The following is an 18,790-nucleotide window of genomic DNA, read 5'->3' on the forward strand; positions in this document are numbered from 1 at the left end:
GGTTAAATTGTAACCCTGTACATTGCCTGCCTGGGAATAAATCTTATTTAATTCAAGTTGACCTATTTTTTTTCTTTTGGAGATAAATGTAATTAAGTTGTTGATTCTGAATTTGTTGATTTTGTGGACATTATTACTTATTAAATAAGGCATTCATATTTGTGCATTAAAATTGGCTTGTTTTTAAGATCTCATAATATAGAATTAGCCGAGATGCCTCCAAGATCCCTTTAAAATCCTATTATTATATGTTCTGTTGTCTTCTAGCCCTATTATTGTATGCTCTATGACAAGCTCTGGTAATATACGGTTTGTTTCTGGCTATTTGGGTTGTTTTTTGTTTTGTTATAGTAACAAATGTTATTGTAACTTTGTGTTTATATTGAGTCAAAGTTTGAAAAGGTGGTTCCCGATAATTTTCGGCATCTTGTATATTCTCTGCTTGGTTCCCAAAATAGTTCTTTATATACTTTCTCTGCCAATAGGACATAATAAAAGAATGCTATTTTCTTCCTTATACGATAGTCTAGAAGTCCCTGCTTTAGATTCCTTGCCTGGATGCAGAAATGAAGTGATGGATTCGATGCCTATTTTTCCTTAAGTTTTGTAAAATGACAAGCAGGGTGTAGGAAACATCACACACGAATTGCATTATTAACAGATGAGGATGCTAAAATTTGCATCGATCCTTTTTTTAAAAGAAACTTTCCTTTTTAATTCAGAAATAAATCATTATGGCTTGTATTTTAGTTTTGCTTAGGGCTAAATATTAGTTTTGCTTGTTAAAGCGTGCTTACAGGATAGTCTAATTTACATAGGCACAGTAATATATAGTGGATATACAACTGAGACGTATCTTTTTATTTCTGAACTACAACATGGTCTTTTTCTAGGCTGAATATCACTTTTGATGAGATGCAGAATTCCTGCTGATTTTTGACGAGCCATCAACCTGTCGGTTTATTTATTTCTCTTTTATATACCTTGGACTCCTGGCAAAACCCAGGATTATTAAACAGGATGTCTCCTGCAGCTAACTTCGAATAAAAGTATGACCTTCCTGGTTTTATATTTATACTTTCCCCGGTTTTTCTTGAGGCTTAAACATCTGGTCTTAGGGCATCAAGAAATCATCTCCCCAAAGCTGTTTAAATGAAATGTCTATCCTCGGTTTGAATCTGGGGCTGACTTGATCACATCCTGGTTTTGAATGCAGTTTCGCATAGTAACCCTAATCATGGTTTGTAATACGTGAACGAAAAAGCCAATACGTGTCTGAGGAAACTTGTATACCCAAGTAAAATACTCTTGCTATCAAACATACAGCTTGTCTGCTTAAAATGGATTATCACTTGCGGCGATTCTGCTTCAAGCATATCAGCTTAAAATGTATGATTATCATTTGCAAAAGGTACCTTTGACCGGATTCATTTTTGAAACCTGGTTTAAATAAAATGTTAAATCCAAATGATGGACATTGCTCTCTGATTGGAGTTGTTTTCTTGCAGACGTTTCATTACCCAGCTACGTAACATTATCAGTGCTTGTAGGTAGAAGGTAGAATTCTTTTATTGGCCAAGTGTGATTGGACACACAAGGAATTTGTCTTGGTGCAAATGCTCTCAGTGTACCTAAAAGAAAGATACATTAGTCAAGAGTCAAGAATCATAAGGTACAACACTTAATAATAGTCATAAGCAATCAAATCATATTAGGATATAGTATGTAATATAAATATGTATAGTAGTAATATAAATCATTAGGATACAAGCGACAAAGTTACAGTCATACAGTCACAAATGGGAGGGGATGGGCAATAAGGTGTGATGAGAAAGGTAATAGTAATATTAGTGCAGACTTTGTAAATAGTTGAACAGTGTTAAGGGAATTATTTGTTTAACAGAGTGATGGCATTTGGGAAAAAACTGTCCTTGTGTCTAGTTGTTCCGGTGTGCCATGCTCTATAGTGTCATTTTGAGGGTAGGAGTTGAAACAGTTTATGTCCGGTATGTGAGGGGTCTGTAGATATTTTCACAGCCCTCTTTTGGACTCAAGGTGCAGGATACAGGTCCTCCATGGAAGGCAGGTGGGTAGCCATTGTTTTTTCTGCAGTCCTAATTCTCTGAAGTCTGTGTCTGTCTTGTTAGGTTACAGAGCCAAACTAGACAGTTACAGAGGTGCAGATGACAGACTCAACCATTCCTCTATAGAAGTTTATTTATTTAGAGAGTAAGGTTTGGTCTCATTTTTATATTCTGGTGGCTTGCCCTATCAATGTGGTTGGGAATAATCTTGGGGGTTCCTTGATTGGGCTGTTTACTGTTGGCTTGCTGGGGTATTATTTTTTTCTCCATTATTGGTCTAATGTTGGGGTCTGCAAGAAAACTCAGAGAGCCCCAAGGATTGTTCATTTCCACAAGTATTCTCGTCTGTCGATACCATCTTCAATCCCTGGACCTTTTCCTATTTAGATACATTAGACAGATTGTTCTGACCTAGGCTTCCTCAAAAAGCACTAAGCCGACTCTTTGTGCTGGCAAAACCCCTTTTATTAAATGGAGGTGAATTTCTTGCATTCCCTTTCAGCCAAAGGCCTGGCAAACAGTCCTTCAAGAGTCTAATTATGAGCACCAATCTTATCTAGCTTGGAGAGCTGCCAAGTAAATGTTTCCAAATGCAGTGCTGACAAGGAAGGACTAGGCACAGAGTGGCTGAGATGCACAGACAGATCTTCACATGGCTGCAACAAGCAAATTGTTTCCAGCAAAAGCCCCCTCCCCTTTTGCTCCTCTTTTAATCCCTGTGGGAGGGGTTGTTCACCGTCCACCTGTGGCCTTACTCCCACCTGGATCCTGAGTTCGTAATTGTTGTTTTCTTTTGGCAGCTCTGCGCAGACAGGGAACCGGCTCCAGCTGCTCCCCCGCCTCACTGCTGTCCGACTCCAAAGGCAGCTGATGACTGCCAGCCTGCTCTGGCCCCATCTCTGCCTCTGACGCAGAGCCCTCGTCCAAGCCTTCCTCAGCCTGCAGGGCTGGCCCATGTTCCTCCCCAACCTCCTCACTGTCCGACTCTGCTGCCAGCTTCGCTAGCCACCCAGCGGAGCACAACACAGACATCGCATTTCTTCTACCTTCTTGCTTAAGCTGTAGAAGCTTAGGCAGTTAGCCTCTTGGTTAGAATAACAAATTATTTGAAAAGAAAACAAAAAAGAAACTCAAAGGGCAAACTCTATGGTCCTCTAAGCCAGTGATCCCCAACCTTTTTTACGCCGCGGCCCGGTATCCCCAACCTTTTTTATGGCGCGGCCCGGTACCGACATCAGCTGGGCGCTGCCATCTTGTTTTGATGAAAAAGTGCTTCCGGTGAGCTTTCTACCCGGAGAAAGCTCACCGGAAGCACTTTTTCATCAAAACAAGATGGCGGCGCCCAGCCAGCAGCCAGAGGCCCGGTAGGACTTGTTCCACGGACCGGTACTGGTCCGCGGACCGGTGGTTGGGGACCCCTGCTCTAAGCCTTTTCCCCCCTATTTTTTTTGCCATCCGTTTCCAATATTTCTGTGTTTCTATTTCCATCCTGTTTGGTTCTTTGGGACACTTGCTTCTGGTGTTGAAGACAATATCTTCTCAGCCACTTTCTCCCTACGTGATTTGATATATTTCAATAATTCCATTGTTCGCTCTTTTTTCCTAGTTTTTTACTTGTAAAGAATGGGGTGGAACCCATAAATTATTTTGATTACTGTTCTTCTGTTCGTTCCCAACTTCTGTTTCCCCCCTCCCCCCCGATGTGAAAACCCAGATGTGGACATTCAGTAGATCTCTATAAAAGCCTTATAATGTTCGTAGGTTTATTTTTGGATGCTTTCCTAATAACCCCCCTAGCATGGAATATGGCAATTTCACATCTTGTCACACTCAGCTAAGATTGTCACTGAGTTGTCCATTATGTCCACAAGATACCCTGTTTCCCTGAAAATAAGATCCAACTGGAAAATAAGCCCTAGCATGATTTTTCAGGATGCTCGTAATATAAGCCCTAACCTGAAAATAAGCCCCAGTTAAGATTGTCAGCCAAACGGGTGCATTTAGACCAGTATTTCCCTGAAAATAAGACCTAACCCAGGGGTCTTCAAACTTGACAGCTTGAAGACTTGTGGACTTCCAGAGTTCCTCCTCCAGTCATGTTAGCTCAGGAATTCTGGGAGTTGCCAAGTTTGAAGAACCTGGACCTAACCAGAAAATAAGACCTAATGCATCTTTTGGAGCAAAAATTAATATAAGACCCGATCTTATTTTCGGCAACACACGGTACTTTTTTTTTCTGATCCAGTGACAGTTTAAATTTTCTGTAAAGTTTTGTATAAAATGAGGCCTTTGCCCAAGAATGCATTATTTTACCCTTACTGTACTTGAATTGATGTGCCCTTGGGTTGGTTTTTTTCCACCCAGTTTAAGTTGTTTAGAAACTTACCACCCTGAATAATTCATTCCATCCACAAACTGGGGCATCTTATTGCTTGTACTTGACTTATGACCACAATTGGCCCCAAAATTTCCATTGATAAGCAAGACAGTGGTTCAGTGAGTTTTGCCCTAGTTTTACGACTGCTCTTGCCACGGTTATTAAGGGAATCATTGCCGTCATTAGGTTAGCAATATGGTTGTTAAGTGAATCTGGTTTCCCCATACTTCTAATTTTCTTCCAAATCAATTCCCTTATTCTTTGCTTTCTTGTTCTTTTTAACCACTTAGCAGGAAGTCCCTCCCTATTATCTCACGACCGGTAGTTTTATTTAGTAACTTTCTAGGTGGAATTTGTCAAAAAGGTTTTTGAGAATCCAGGCAAACCATTTTAAAAAGGTGGGCCTCTGTGACACTGGATATTCTCCATGAACTCCAGCATATCCGCAAATTGGATTTATCTTTGCAGAATCCTTAACCTTTTCCCCTTAAGCAAAGTTTGTTCCTCCATTTGCTCAGGGTTTGTTGTTGTTCTTAAATCATCCTTATTAGTGTTTTCTCCAATTTGCCCAGAACCAATATTAAGCCACGATTTAGGCTGAAATTTCCTGGAGCTCCCCTGGGTCTCTTATTAAAAATTGGTGTCAACATGTGTGCTTTCCAATCCATTGGCACCAAGTCCAATTTGAATAACAACCTGCTAGGAAATGGACGGTTTCCCATCTGAGTTCCATAAAGATGTGGGGATAGATGCCAAAAATGAATAGTTGCTGTATTTTTTGGTTTGTCTTGCTGTCCTAGAATAGGATTTCTCAGCCACTTGATCACTTTAAATGTGTATTCTGACCCACGCCCTTTTCCAACAAATCAAACACAATCCAAAAGGAACAGAAACCTGGTAATGCTTTTACAAAATAATTAGCTGTGATAAGCACAAGTCTTGCCAAACTTGCCAAAAGATAACAGACAAGAAATAACTTGCAATACAAGAATCTTCAAATACAAACTTAAGATACTGGAATGTCCACGAGGCTGGAGTTTCAAAACGTCTTTGCCTTCTGCAAAGTACATTCCTTTCACAGCTGGCTTTTATCTTCTTGAAGGAGGGGCTGTTACCTTGCAGTCTTACTCCAGAGTCGCCCATGCTGTTGTAGCTGCTCTTTCCTACAAGCAATCCTGCGCGCACATGCACTTAGCACAGGCTCCTCGGGAACCTCCTCATCACTGCTGCCCAGCCCCCACAATCTCTGAAGGCAGCAGTCTACTCCCTAATGGTCCTGGCCCCTCTTCTGAGTCCTTGCTGTCTTCAGCCATCCGCACCTGCTGTCGGCTAACCACAACAATATGTGGCCTTTAGAAAGGGGTTTAATTCAATTGGTGTAACAACCGGTTTGGTGAGCGCACGCTTTGCGTACATGCTGAGTGTTTGTTACTGACCTTCTCCAGCAATCCCTGTGTGTGGAACAGCTGACGTCCATTGTGCCGTGTGAATCAGCCTTAGCTTGAAAGAGAATATATACTCAGCCTAGAGCCCAGGTGGGCAGGTGAGCCCAACAGCTGATCGTCAGAGCAAACCGAACCTTCCCAGCTGATTCTTGGAGCTACCGGTTTGCTTGAACCGTTCTGAACCAGTAGAATCCTACCCCTGACTTTAGATGGCTAAGCATTGTCCTAAAATATCTCATTTTCTGTAGGTTGTTAACTGTTCTCTCTCTCTGTTGGTTTTCTGAAAGACGTTTCATTACCATACTAGGTAACATCATCAGTGCTTGTTCTCATAAGTGGCTTGCTCTGTCAGTGTAGTTTGGAGTGATCTTGGGGACTCCTTGATTCAGTTGTTGTTTTACTCTTAGCTTGTTTGTCTGACTTGGGGATTCCTTGATGGGGATGTTGTTTACTTCTTGGCTGTTGGTCTTTATTAATGTTGGTGTTAATGAATGCTCATCATGGGTGTTGATTACTGGTGTTTTGGTCTTTTTGTTCCCTATTGGACTTGTGGACTTCTCTCTCTTGAATGGTGTGTAAATGTTGCAAAATGTTGGTTTTTCAGCATTACTTTCTATGGGAGCACACAAAGCACCCACTGTGCTGTTTTTGGTACTAAGAGCAATTTGAAAGAAGCCCAATCTACAGTATTTACGGTATTTGAAACTCCCATTGAATATAAAAGACTCACAAAGATACTGTAATGTTTTAGTTTGGTTGATTTCCAGTCTTTGAAAAGTTGGCAATAAGCAGGGCAAAATGCTATCATTGGACGTTAGTTATTGCGAGCATTTTGACTTGGCATTTTTATAGGCTGGAAATATCATGAATAATCTCAAACTATGCAGAATAACCTTATAACAACAGCATTCCTTTTTTAAAAAATAGGATATTTCACATTCCCAAGTTCTGAAAAATTGCTCCTTAAAAACTGCAAAGAGCTGTAAATAAAGCACAGTAGCTGGGATACGTCCTTAAAAGTATATATATTATATGTATTCATATACTTGAAGGATTATCCATGATTTTGAAAGCGTATTGGAAAAAAATGTGTTAGGTTGAGCATCTGTTTATCAAATACTGTGGAAACAGCATAATCCTGACCTCTCTCATTAAGCAGTCCCATTGAATTGAATGCATCTTATCTTCTACATATATAAAAGCGAAATACCACTCACACATCATCACAAAATCTCCAGAACCGTAAAGCCTACAAACTTGAAATTTGGCACGTAGGTTCCTCTTGGCTTCTAGGTGCTCACTAAGAAAGGATTTTTCCAAATGACCATCAGAGCATTAGTATTTCCTATATTATTATTATTAACACGCTCTGATGCTAAGGAGTTCTACTCCCCCTCCCCATCTGAAAAGAAATCTGTTCCAAATGCAAAACACAAGCAGAGGAATTTCAGTTTCAGTTTTAGTTTCACAGCACCAAGCAACTTTAGTACAGAACAGTTGAACTAAGCCACGCCCAGGCTCCTTGCTGTCTCTTCCTTGCTCACACAGCAAATACTTTTTCAGTTTCCAAACAGCCCTGAACCCTCTCACACACTGACAGGACGCTAGCCAGATGAATACCAATAGATGCTGGTAGGCAGAGGCAGTATTTTTTCCTCCTATTTTCCTCCCCCAAAGCGTGCCCAATCAAATAGTTTCGTAGCAAAGCGTGAGTACCCTGCTAGTTGCCAATAAATTAGGTACAGCATTACAAGCTCCAGTTATATTTTAACTTGCTGTGAAGTATGAGGCGTGCTTAATTCCAGATACTATGACGGTCACATTAATTCTGAGCCTGTACGTGAAAATAGGCGTGCTAAATTTAAACCTGCTACTACACTTTTTGACTCTTTTAAGAATTGAATAGGGAAAACATTTTCCTTCTGGAAAAGACAGTCCAAACTTAATGCTGAGGTTACCAGCAAAAGGAACTGTGATGAAAAGACGGGAACATTTTTGAAAATGGCCCTTTATCATTAAAGAGTTTGTAACTTTGGTGTCAGCCGCCTGCCGTAGTACCAATTGTGCACAGCAGGATGGTGCCAGGTAAGGTTGGGCTTGTTATCATACTTGCTATCTCTCTTAGAAGCAACGGGTGGAAACTAATCAAGGAGAGAAGCAACCGAGAACTAAGGAGAAATTTCCTAACAATTAACCAGTGGAACAATGGGTCTCCAGAAGTTGTGAGTGCCCCATCACTGGAGGTTTTCCAGAAGAGATTGGACAGCCACTTGTCTGGAATGGTTGAGGACCTCTTGTTTGAGCAGGAGGTTGGACTAGAAGACCTCCCAAGGTCCCTTCCAACTTTGTTATTCTGTTATCTATTATCCCCAGTTACCACGTGCAGTACATTGGGTGCTTGACCAGGGTCCGCAGTATTGCCATATCATGGACACTGCACATCCTCTCCACAACCCTTTTCCTTTGTTACTTTCTGGGGGAAGGCTTTGTGCTATTGTGTAATAGCTTTATACCATATAGTATCAGCCTTGTTAACTCTCAAGACTTGTTTTTCCCCACAATGTATTCTAATTGGTCTGTGATTTGTGTGTGTGTGTGTGTGTGTGTGTGTGTGTAGAGAGAGAGAGAGGGAGGGAGGGGAGGGAGGGAGGGAGAGGATATATATACAGTTAGTCCTCAACTTACAACAGTTCATTTAGTGACCGTTCAAAATTACAACTGCATAAAATTCCCTCTCTCCTCTCTCTTCCTCTCCTCTCCTTCTCCTTCCCCTCTCCTCTCCCTTTTCCTCTCCCTTTCATATTTTCTCCCCTCCTCTCCCTCTCCCTTTCCTCCTTTCCCTCTCCTCACCCTTTCCTCTCCTCTCTCTTTCCTCCCTCTCCCTCTCCATCTCCTCTCCCTCTCCTCTCCCTTTCTTCCTCTCCCTTCCTCCTCTCCCCTCCCCTCCCTCTCTCTCCCCTCCTCTCCCTTTCTTCTCCTCCCTTTCATCTCCTCTCCTCCCTCCTCTCTTCTCCCTTCCTTCCCCTCCCTCTCCTCCTCTCCCTTTCTTCCCCTCCCTTTCATCTCCTCTCCCTCTCCTCTCCTCTCCCTTTCTTCCCCTCCCTCTCCCTCCCTCTCCTCCTCTCCCTTTCTTCCCTCTCCCTTTCATCTCCTCTCCCCCTCCTCTCCTCTCCCTTTCTTCCCTCTCCCTTTCATCTCCTCTCCCTCTCTCTCCTCTCCCTTTCTTCCCTCTCCCTTTCATCTCCTCTCCCTCTCCTCTCCCTTTCTTCCCTCACCCTTCATCTCCTCTCCCTCTCCCCTCCTCTCCCTCCTCACCCTTTCCTCTCCCTCTCCTCTCCTTTTCCCTCTCCCTCTCTCTTTCATCTCTTATCCTCTCCCCTCTTCTCCCTCTCCCTCTTCTTACCCTCTTCCTCTCCTCTCCCTTTCTCTTTCCCTTTCATCTCTTATCCTTTCCCTTCCTCTCCCTCTCCTCACCCTCTCCTCACCCTTCTCCCTCTCTCTCCCTCTCCCTTTCATCTCTTCTCTCCCCACTTTCACCCTCTCCTCTCCCTCTCCCTTTCATCTCCTCTCCCTCTCCTTTCCCTTTCCTCCTTCCCATATCTTATATCTATAAACAGATACAGATAATCAGAGTTGGCAGGGACCTTGTAGGTCATCTAGTCCAACCCCCCTTTCTCTCCTCTCCCTCTTCCTCTCCTCTCCTCCCCTCTCTGCACATTGGTGTAAACCCCTGTAAACTTTGGCCGTTAATTCTGCAAAAGGGTTGCAGTTCAAACTAGCAATTGCAAACGAGCAATTGCTCCCAGCGGGAGCCTTTGATCCAGAGGGTCCCCCAGAATGCCGGAGAAACAGTTTACTCCTTAATTTAGAAGCCGTTTGGGTGGTTCGATCTTAAGGAAAAGATGGCATGTTCCTAAGGTGCCGAGTCCTTTCGATGACGCACATTGGTTGCTCCCTAGCAACGAAACAATAGCCCGCCATGGTCTCCCTTCTACACGTTTCCTGAAAACACACGGTTTTATAGCATAACGATCAGACCTGTTAAAACGAGAGGCCTGCCTCTCCATTTTATCTCCACGCAAATCAAATTGTTGGCCTTTTGCGACTTTGGGAGACATCACAAACACAGCTGGAGTTGTTCGGCTCTTAAAAACTACCTTTCCAGCACAGAGATGGAGTGGTAGCATCATTTTTCTAAGTCAGTTCTGCAATCAAAGCTGGTTTTTTCCCCCCCGCTGTTACCATTTCTTTCAGCGATACGATTCCTTCCCTGGTGTCCCTCTCAAAAAAAAAAAAAACACCATGTTGATATTTTTTTTTTCATCCCCAAGAGTTTTTTTGTGCCTATCAGCAGAGGAGGCCACTTCAAAAGAATATATTTGCAGATGCCTCCTTCCCATTAAAATGGGCAGGGAGGAAAATGCCTCCTAGGGAAGGCTGGAATGGCCTGGATTTAAATCCTCTCATTAAGTGAATTTGGACCAGGCGCTGTATTTCTGTGCAATTGATTTAACAGGATTATGGTTAGAAGAGATCTGGGGCAGGAAGCCAGTCCCAGGAGTTTTAAAGTCATCGGGGGAAAGGCAGGTAATAAATGCAGTTTTTTAAAAAAGCAAATAAAAGACTGAAACCATGGAGCAGATCAGGGTTGGAACAGCTCTAAACTGAGGTAGAAAACACACCTGTTGTACAAAGACAACGGCTCTACAATCAGTATGACCTGACTTTATAAACAATCAAAAGTTACTACCAATCTTCTTTTTCATCCTCCTCCTTGGCTCTGTTCAAATACAGTGGAACCTCGGGTTGCGAATGCTGCTGTTTGCGACCAAATCAGGTGGCAGCCAAAAAAATATGCTATGCTATGCTATGCTATGCTATGCTATGCTATGCTATGCTATGCTAATGCTATGCTATGCTATGCTATGCTATGCTATGCTATGCTATGCTATGCTATGCTATTGTCCCCAACAATCTGGGTCCTCATTTTATCGACCTCGGAAGGATGGAAGATTGAGTCAACCTTTAGCCGGTCAGGATTGAACTACTGACAGTGGGCAGAGTTAGCCTGCAATACGGCATTCTAACCACTGCGCCACAAGGAAGGAGAATGAAAAGGGGAATAAGAGAGGGAGGGAGGAAGGAAGGAAGTAAGGAAGGAAGGAAGGAAGAAATAAATAGCACTAGCACTTAGACTCATGTACTGCTTTATCCCTCCCGAGGTCAAACACAATCTGTTTGCTATATTATTATTAACACGCTCTGATGCTAGGGAGTTCTACTCCCCCTCCCCACCTGAAAAGAAATCTGTCCCAAATGCAAAACACAAGCAGAGGAGAGGAGTTTCAGTTTCACAGCACCAAGCAGCTTTAGTACAGAACAGTTGAGCCAAGCCACGCCCAGGCTCCTTGCTGTCTCCTTGCTCACACAGCAAATACTGCTTCAGTTTCCAAGCAGCCCTCAACTCTCTCACACACTGACAGGACGCTAGCCCAGATAAATACTGATGGATGCTGGTAGGCAAAGGCAGAATTTCTTTTCCCCTTATTTTCCTCCCCAAAAACTAAGCCCGACCACATAGTTTCGTAGCGAAGCACAGGTATGGAGCTAGTTCTTTTAGGTTACTGCCTTTTGAGGTGTGCGGTTGGGTGAACCCATCAGGTTCTGTCCCAAGTTGTTAGAAGGTTGAAAAAGAGCTATTATTCCCAGGCTTCTGTTTTTAATACAGAGCTAGAATTGGAGACATTTTCCTTTTTTATGGTTTTAGGATTAAACCGGTCTTGTTTCAGGAGCATGAATGCAGGGAGTATTTGTTCCTTCTTTCACGGTGTTTTTGTTTGTGGTTCTTCACAGCAGGACAGAAGGCAATTCCCTGCGAACGGAAATCCTTTGCTTGTTTTTTGCAGCTGAGTTTTTTTTTTTTCACACGCACAACTCTCACTTTGGCCCCGTGTTGAGTTATTAGCTTACAAGGTGAAAAGCTGTTCAGAAGAAAATTAAATCGTTGCTACTGCAGCTTCATTTCAAGTGGCATCTGAAGCTTGCTGGGTTGGTTAATATCGAACGTCTTCTGTTATTGTGGCGGCCTCAATCATCCCTTTCCAACCTCCAGCTTTTGGAAGAAAGTCACGGGGTCCATTCAGGACACGGCGGTGCGTGTCGATTCATGAAATTCCAGCTCTGATGTGATGGCCGATGATAAACGGACCCATTTTATAGAAAGGCAAAATGCAGAAGGTCAAAAGACAAATAAATGTCTAGGACTTTCAAGAGGGAGCAGAGATTGGGCTGAAGAAACTCAAAGCTGGACCTCATTATTTCTGTTCCACAGAACCGCATTTCATGGTCATTCATAAGATAAGCCTCTGTTTAACTATCCTAATGTCATACCCTTGTCGGAGTCTGAATCCGAGGAGGAAGACAGACAGTTGATAGGGAGTGGGAGTGTGGCTCCATTGGCTGTGGAGGAGGCTGGGGAAGGGCAAAGTCCAAATGGGCAGAGCAGGGGAGAGGTAGAGCAAGGGAGAGGGAGTTCAGAGGAAGACCCAGGCCCACCCCCTCTTCATCCTAGGGCACGTAGGAAGGAACGGAGAAGGGAGAAATGTGGGTTGCATGGCTTACGGGGGAGGAAAGGGCCCTGATTCCCTTCATTAGCCACACCTGGGAATGAGAGTTTAAAAGAAATGCATGCTGACTGCAGCAGCTGCTGGGAGCAAACATGAGTTTATCTTGTGTTTACTTTGATTATCTGCATTCTGACATCCTCCCAACCGTGTTGAGTTATTGCCATGCCTTCACACCTGGAATTCTTGCTCTTACGCTGTTGAACTAATTACCTCATCTTGCCTTGATTGGACTTATAGTTACAGTTTTTGTTGACCATGTTTTGGACTTGATTCTCTGCAACCACAAGCTGTTCCTGGGAGAGTTTTTCTCCAGCCCAGAAGGTAACCAGGACATTGGGGGCAAAGTTGGAGCTAATAAAGGGGCTCCTACTGATTATCTGAGTGTATTGCCTTTGTGCCACGCACCTAGATTCATGGCCCGGGAGATCTGCTTTTTGGAACCCGTGATTCAAATTGAATTCTGAACTCTTTCAGGCAATTCCAGGACCAGAAATCCATGTTTCCATGTCTTGTCTTACACACACACAAAGATGCACACAAACAGCTCTTTAAAAGGCATATACAGATGTCTTCTCGGCTTCCACCCTCCTTTCAGATTTGACCCTTCACATCTGAAGGTTGGCTCCACAACCTTCTGGTCCTAGATCAGAGAGTCTCAATCATCCAATGTTGACTCAGCCTTCCACCCTTCCGAGGTTGGTAAAATGAGGACCCCAATTGTTGGGGGCCATATGCTGACTTTGTAAACCGCTTAGAGCTGTAAAGCATTGTGAAGCAGTATGTAAATCTACATGCTATTGCTATAAACAACCGAGCTGCTCATGGTACCTGCCCCACCGTAGTTTTGTCTGGCATTGTCTATTTTTTGGGAATGTAACGAAGAGACATTTGGGAGCTTCTGATTGGAGCAAGCAGCTAAAAGGGCAAGTAGAAAAAGCGGAATTTTGCTAAGGTGCTTATGAGCTTGCAGAGTTGATTAGCTGCATTGAAGAAAGCTTGTTCCGCTAAGTGGCTGAGGCCGCGTGGTTTTCCTGTAACTGGTTGGGAGTAAAATCTCTGCTTGCTGAGCACACGGTCTGAGCAGAAGGGGCTTAACAGCTGCAAGCTGACTCATGGATTAGTTCATCTGCCAGCAGGTGGACTTGCTTCCTTGGCCCACAGTTGAGTCCCTGGAAGTGTAAGCTAGCTTCCTGACCTGGCAATAAATCGAAGCTCTCTTGAGATTTCACAGCTTTTGCTCGGTTCCTGAAACATGCCGAAAGTTGGGTCGTTAACTTTCTGGCAAATTTTTGCCTGGGACACAATCTATCTCCTATCTACAAAACAGTCCTTTCAATAGTCCCAAGGAAGTCCCAATGCCCATTTGCACTCTGATTCAGGTAACCCTGAAGGACCAGATAAACCCTCCCGCCCAAGTTGATACCAACTATTCTCAGAGACCTAAAGGCCGACTTTCAGAGAGTACTAATGACCAGATGACTTATAAGAATATAAATCCTTCCATTCTGCACCGTTCAGAACTGAAGAAGCTTCTTGGATGAGAAGCGAAATGTTTTCAAGAGGAAAAAAATATCAAGTAAGTCCAGTTGCCTTTTGGAAAAAGCATCTTTGGGGCAACCAATGACCTGGATATTTCAAATGTATTTTTTTCAAAAGGCAGCGGGACTGTTTTCCCTAGAGGAAGAAGATGTTTTGCTTCTCAACCAAGAAGCTTCGTCAGTTCTGGCTGGCGAAGGGATGGAAGGATTTAGTTCTGTCAGAAATCATCCTGTCTGAACCAAATCCTTCATCATGAGTCCTGTCGAGGAGGATCAGTATTTTGTATTCAGGGGTTACTACTAAGAAATAACCACCATGTTGTAACTTTAATGCTGTAAACACATTTATAAATAAATTATTTCACAAAAAAGGCTAGTGTCTCGTTGTATTCAAGACAGTTTGTGATGACCTGGGGTGTGGCACAAAAGCAACAAAGTCACAAAAATAGGTAAAGTCCCTTTATTTCCTCCAATTTGGCCTCCAATGTCCAATTATCATCAGCTGGAGAAAAAAGTCTCCCAAGAACAGTTTTTAAAAGGAAGAAATTCCATCCAAACTCAAAGTACATATAAATTATAAAGAAAAACCAACACAAACCAAACTGCAGCAATTAACGAGACAGGGCAGGATAAGGGATTGAAGACGTCAAAAGATAACAAAATACACATACTTGGGAGGACACCAGAATTCAGATAAGACTTGACAACCAGAATAATTTCACGCTTTGCTTCCAGCAACTTTGCCATGTGCAGTTTGCCCTTTTAAACAGTCTTCCCAGCTGCAGCCCATGAAGGGGATCAGGGCCCTTTCCTCCCACGTAAACCATGTTGCTCCCTTATCCGTTCCTCCCTGCATGCCCTAGGCTGAAGAGGGGGTAGCCCTGGGTCTTCCTCTGAATGCCCAGCCGGCCTGTGCCCTTCCCCAGTTTCCTCCAGAGCCACACTCCCACTCCCTGTCAGCTGTTCCATCTCTCCCTCAGAATCCCATTCCAACTGGGGCATGACAACAGTGCTTCTGGCTATTGAAGTCAACATTCACAGTTTCCAAGTGAATAGTTGTATGTCTGATGATTTTGAATTGCTGATGTAGCTGCTAGAAGTGGCCTTATTTGTGAAGAGAGACGCACTGTTGATTTGAGTCAAGACGAGCAAACATGAAGAAATACCAGGGTTTGTTTATAGTTGAATTGCTGCTAATGGCCCTTGTCTGTTTATTTCCATTTTTCCTCAGAAAAATAGATTTGCTTTGCCCTAACTGAATATTGCAAGGCTTTTTCAGCTACCTGTGTCACCCCAGACCTCGAGGAGAGGCAAGACAGCTGTTTTGTCGCAGAGCAGGTAGTCCTTGACTTACAACAGCTTAGTGACTGAAGTTCCAACGGCACTGAAAAAAAAACAGTGAACATTTTCCCCACGTCCAATCATTGCAGCATTCCCTACAATCACGTGGTCAAAATTCAGATACTTGGCCACTGACCAATATTTACGACGATCGTAGCATGCGGTTCACTTAACAACCGGGTTGGTAACATCACAAATGCAGTGATCTGCTTAACAACTGTGGCAAAAAAGGCGTCAAAACTCACTTAAGAAGTTTCTCACTTAGCAACATCCATTTTGGGCTGAATTGCAGTCGTAAGTCAAGGATTACCTTATGTGGCTTTCCGAACTTATGGCAGGCATTTTCCCCCAAAATTATTTTTTTATTTTTAATCTTTTATATCATTTTTAGTGAACAATGTGTTTCCAGGTTTTAACATTTCCATACAAATATGACCATAATTACATATCTATCTCACATATTCAATTTCTTATCATATCATTACATTTTCCATTTTCTATAAATTTTCAAAAATATTCTTATATTTTTTCACTTTTATTTTATCCAATTTTAATTCATATAACTTATTCTATTTTTCTTTAATTATACTCTTATCTTCTTTATATACTATTTTTAAATTCTTTATTTCTTATTCTATATTCAGTATATTCTTATGTTTTTGTCTGTCATATTTGCCATTTCATCACATATTCTTGTTCCATCATTCAATAAATTCCATCTTAATATTGATAATAATTCCAAAAATTTCCCCCTTAATTACCCATTTGAGTGTGCCACCTTTTTATCTTATACACTTATGGCAGGTTTTTGAGACCGTCGGTTTGTGTTGGGGGGAAAACCAGAGATGGTATATTCAGCCGGTTCAGAGCGGTTCTGGCATACCAATTACGGAAATTTTGATTGGTTCAGAGAACCGGCAAATACCACCTCTGGCTGGCTCTGCCCTGCCCCTTCCAAGAATTCCCACCCACCCCATTTTGGCTCCCAGGTGTAAGTGCACGGAAACTTACTAGGGTAGGGAAAATGGCTGATTGTTATACATTTCAATTAAAAGGTATGCAGGTAAAAGTGAGGGGAAATGACATTTTCAAGTATGGTGAAGGAAGAGAGTTTCGAAAACCAGGAACTGTTGCTTGGAGAGATAAAAGAGAAGTGAACATCAAAGTGGAATTTCACATTTGAGTTTCTCTTTCGCCCAACCCCTCCAACTGCTACTTGTTTCTCATTCCCTTTGAATTTCATAAAGTTATTTTTTCCCCTGTTTTGAAAACAGTTTTAACAATTGCATCCCAGGCAGAACTTCAAATTTTAGCAGACGTTTAGGTAGATCAATTGCGATCATTTATCCACATAAAATTAAATTAAAAATTGTAATGTATTAAAAACTGCACTCACATAAGTTTAGAAAACTGCTTTTGTGTATTTTATTTTACTAACACAATATCTCTTTTGTTTTTTTCAGCTCCAGTGATTAACCGGTTCACAAGACGAGCATCAGGTGAGTTCCTAAATTTAAATATTCACGCATCGGTTGATTACTGAAATGTTATTTGTCATTTAATGTAATGTTCTTACTGTATATGAAACCCCTAATGTTGCCTTGTTTTTATAATGTAATTATCTGTTGCACTTTTTCAAAAAAAGGGAAAAAAAATACAAAAATAACTACATTGAAATAATATCAATTGCATTTGGTAAGCCTATAATGAAGATACTTCCTTCATCTCAGTGGGGTTCTTGGGACATAAGTTCCATGAAGAACATCTTGCATCAAACTCGTGTCGTCATGGCTTCGTCACGTAATATATCACATATCTTCCCCTTTGCTAAACCGGGTGTGGGCGTGGCCAGCGTGTGGCGCATCTGGCCCGCAGGGCGCAAGTTTAACAGCTCTGTCTTACATATATATGTTTGTGTGCTCTGTATACATTGGAGTATTTTTGTGGTTCCAAAAGCATGAAAAACCCATCTTTGTCCAGAACATATATATAATTTAATAGAATGTACATGTCTTTAAATAAAAAACAATTTACCCAAGAGTTCTGTCAGCATATTATATGGCATTACTTCAAAAGTGTAGTAAAAGGAATGGTAAAAAGTGGAGGCGGAGTTAAAAGAGAGTTCAGCCTAGAATCCTTATGTAGCCACCAATGAACTGAGTCCAACCTTCTTTGAATTGCCTTGGCACTTACCTAACCCTTAGCAGGTGCTGACTGTTAGTTAAGAAGATTCCTGTGCCTGGGGCATGAGTTTAATCAGTTTAATTGGATCCTCACATGTGGACTCGTGTCTGAGAAAAAGGAATATAAAGAAGAATGTGATCATAAGATAACGAGCTAAAGTCTTTAGGTTAAAGACTAAAGGTTATCTGATGGAAAGTCTCTTGCTGGTCATATCTACCCAACCCATTGGAGCGGGGAGGTAGGGAATGCTGCGGGTCCCATCCCTGAGGGAGATTTATACCTGGTGCAACCCAGAAGAAGGGTCTTCTCCGTGCTGGCTCCTTCCCTCTGGAACATCATTCCTCCTGAGAGTAGAATCTCTGTAATACTCTTCCGGAAGGCGCTAAAGACCTGGTTCTGCCAGCGGGCCTGAGGAACCCACAGTGGGATGGAGCCCATCCAATGGCTCGTGTGATCTGCTGTCATCGGGGCAGGGGGTGGGAGTTGGGGGTGATTTTTTTAATTTTTATTTTTCCAGATTTTGTTCTATTTTTATTTGATTCTTTTTATTCGTTTTTATTTTAAATATGGTTTTACATTCTGTAAGTCGCCTCAAGTCGCCATGGGCGATAAGGCAGCAATATAAATTCAATAAATAAATAAATACATAAATACATAAATAAATAAATAAATACTCCTCAAATCTCTTGCAATGCCATCTTTCTTACCCTCTACACTCAAGAATGGTTGAAGGTGATTTAGAACTTGGATGTCTCTGCACCCCGTCCTACACCAGCTCTCAATTGTTGTTTGGCGGTCAACCTCTAGAACAGGGCTGTCAAATTCAAGGCCCGTGGGCCATATCTGGCCCATGGGGTGGTTAAATCTGGCCCACGGGCCGGCCTGGAAATAGCAGACGATCGGCCCTTGGTGCCTCTGGCAGCCCAAACGGGACAGGGGGACGGGACGTGTGAGGTCCCCCATGCCCTGTTTTGGTTGGCAGAGTGATGTAGGAGGCCATCCAGGCCGAAAATGGGGCACGGGGGGCCTCGCACAGCCCCACACGCCCCGTTTTGGCCAGCAAAGTGCCAGAGGAGGCCGTCCAGGCTGAAAACGGGGCGTGTGGGGGCCTCACATGGTCCCCCCTCGCCCCATTTTCACCGGCAGAGTGCTGCAGGAAGTGTCCATCCCTCTCCCCCGCCTCGGCCGGCCTGCA

General features: G+C 42.7%; 1 protein-coding gene across 1 annotated transcript in view; it reads left to right on the forward strand.

Annotated features, from left to right (window-relative positions):
• PRKAR2B (protein kinase cAMP-dependent type II regulatory subunit beta) overlaps positions 1 to 18,790 on the forward strand; it is a 54,120-nt gene that overhangs the window by 5,757 nt on the left and 29,573 nt on the right. The window contains 1 exon segment of the mRNA XM_026677251.2: positions 16,875 to 16,910. Within this exon segment, the coding sequence (XP_026533036.2) occupies positions 16,875 to 16,910 (36 nt within the window).

This window comes from Notechis scutatus, chromosome 6 (genome assembly GCF_049901735.1).
Source record: "Notechis scutatus isolate UNSWTSFEM ecotype Mainland chromosome 6, rNotScu1.2, whole genome shotgun sequence".
NCBI lineage: Eukaryota > Metazoa > Chordata > Lepidosauria > Squamata > Elapidae > Notechis > Notechis scutatus.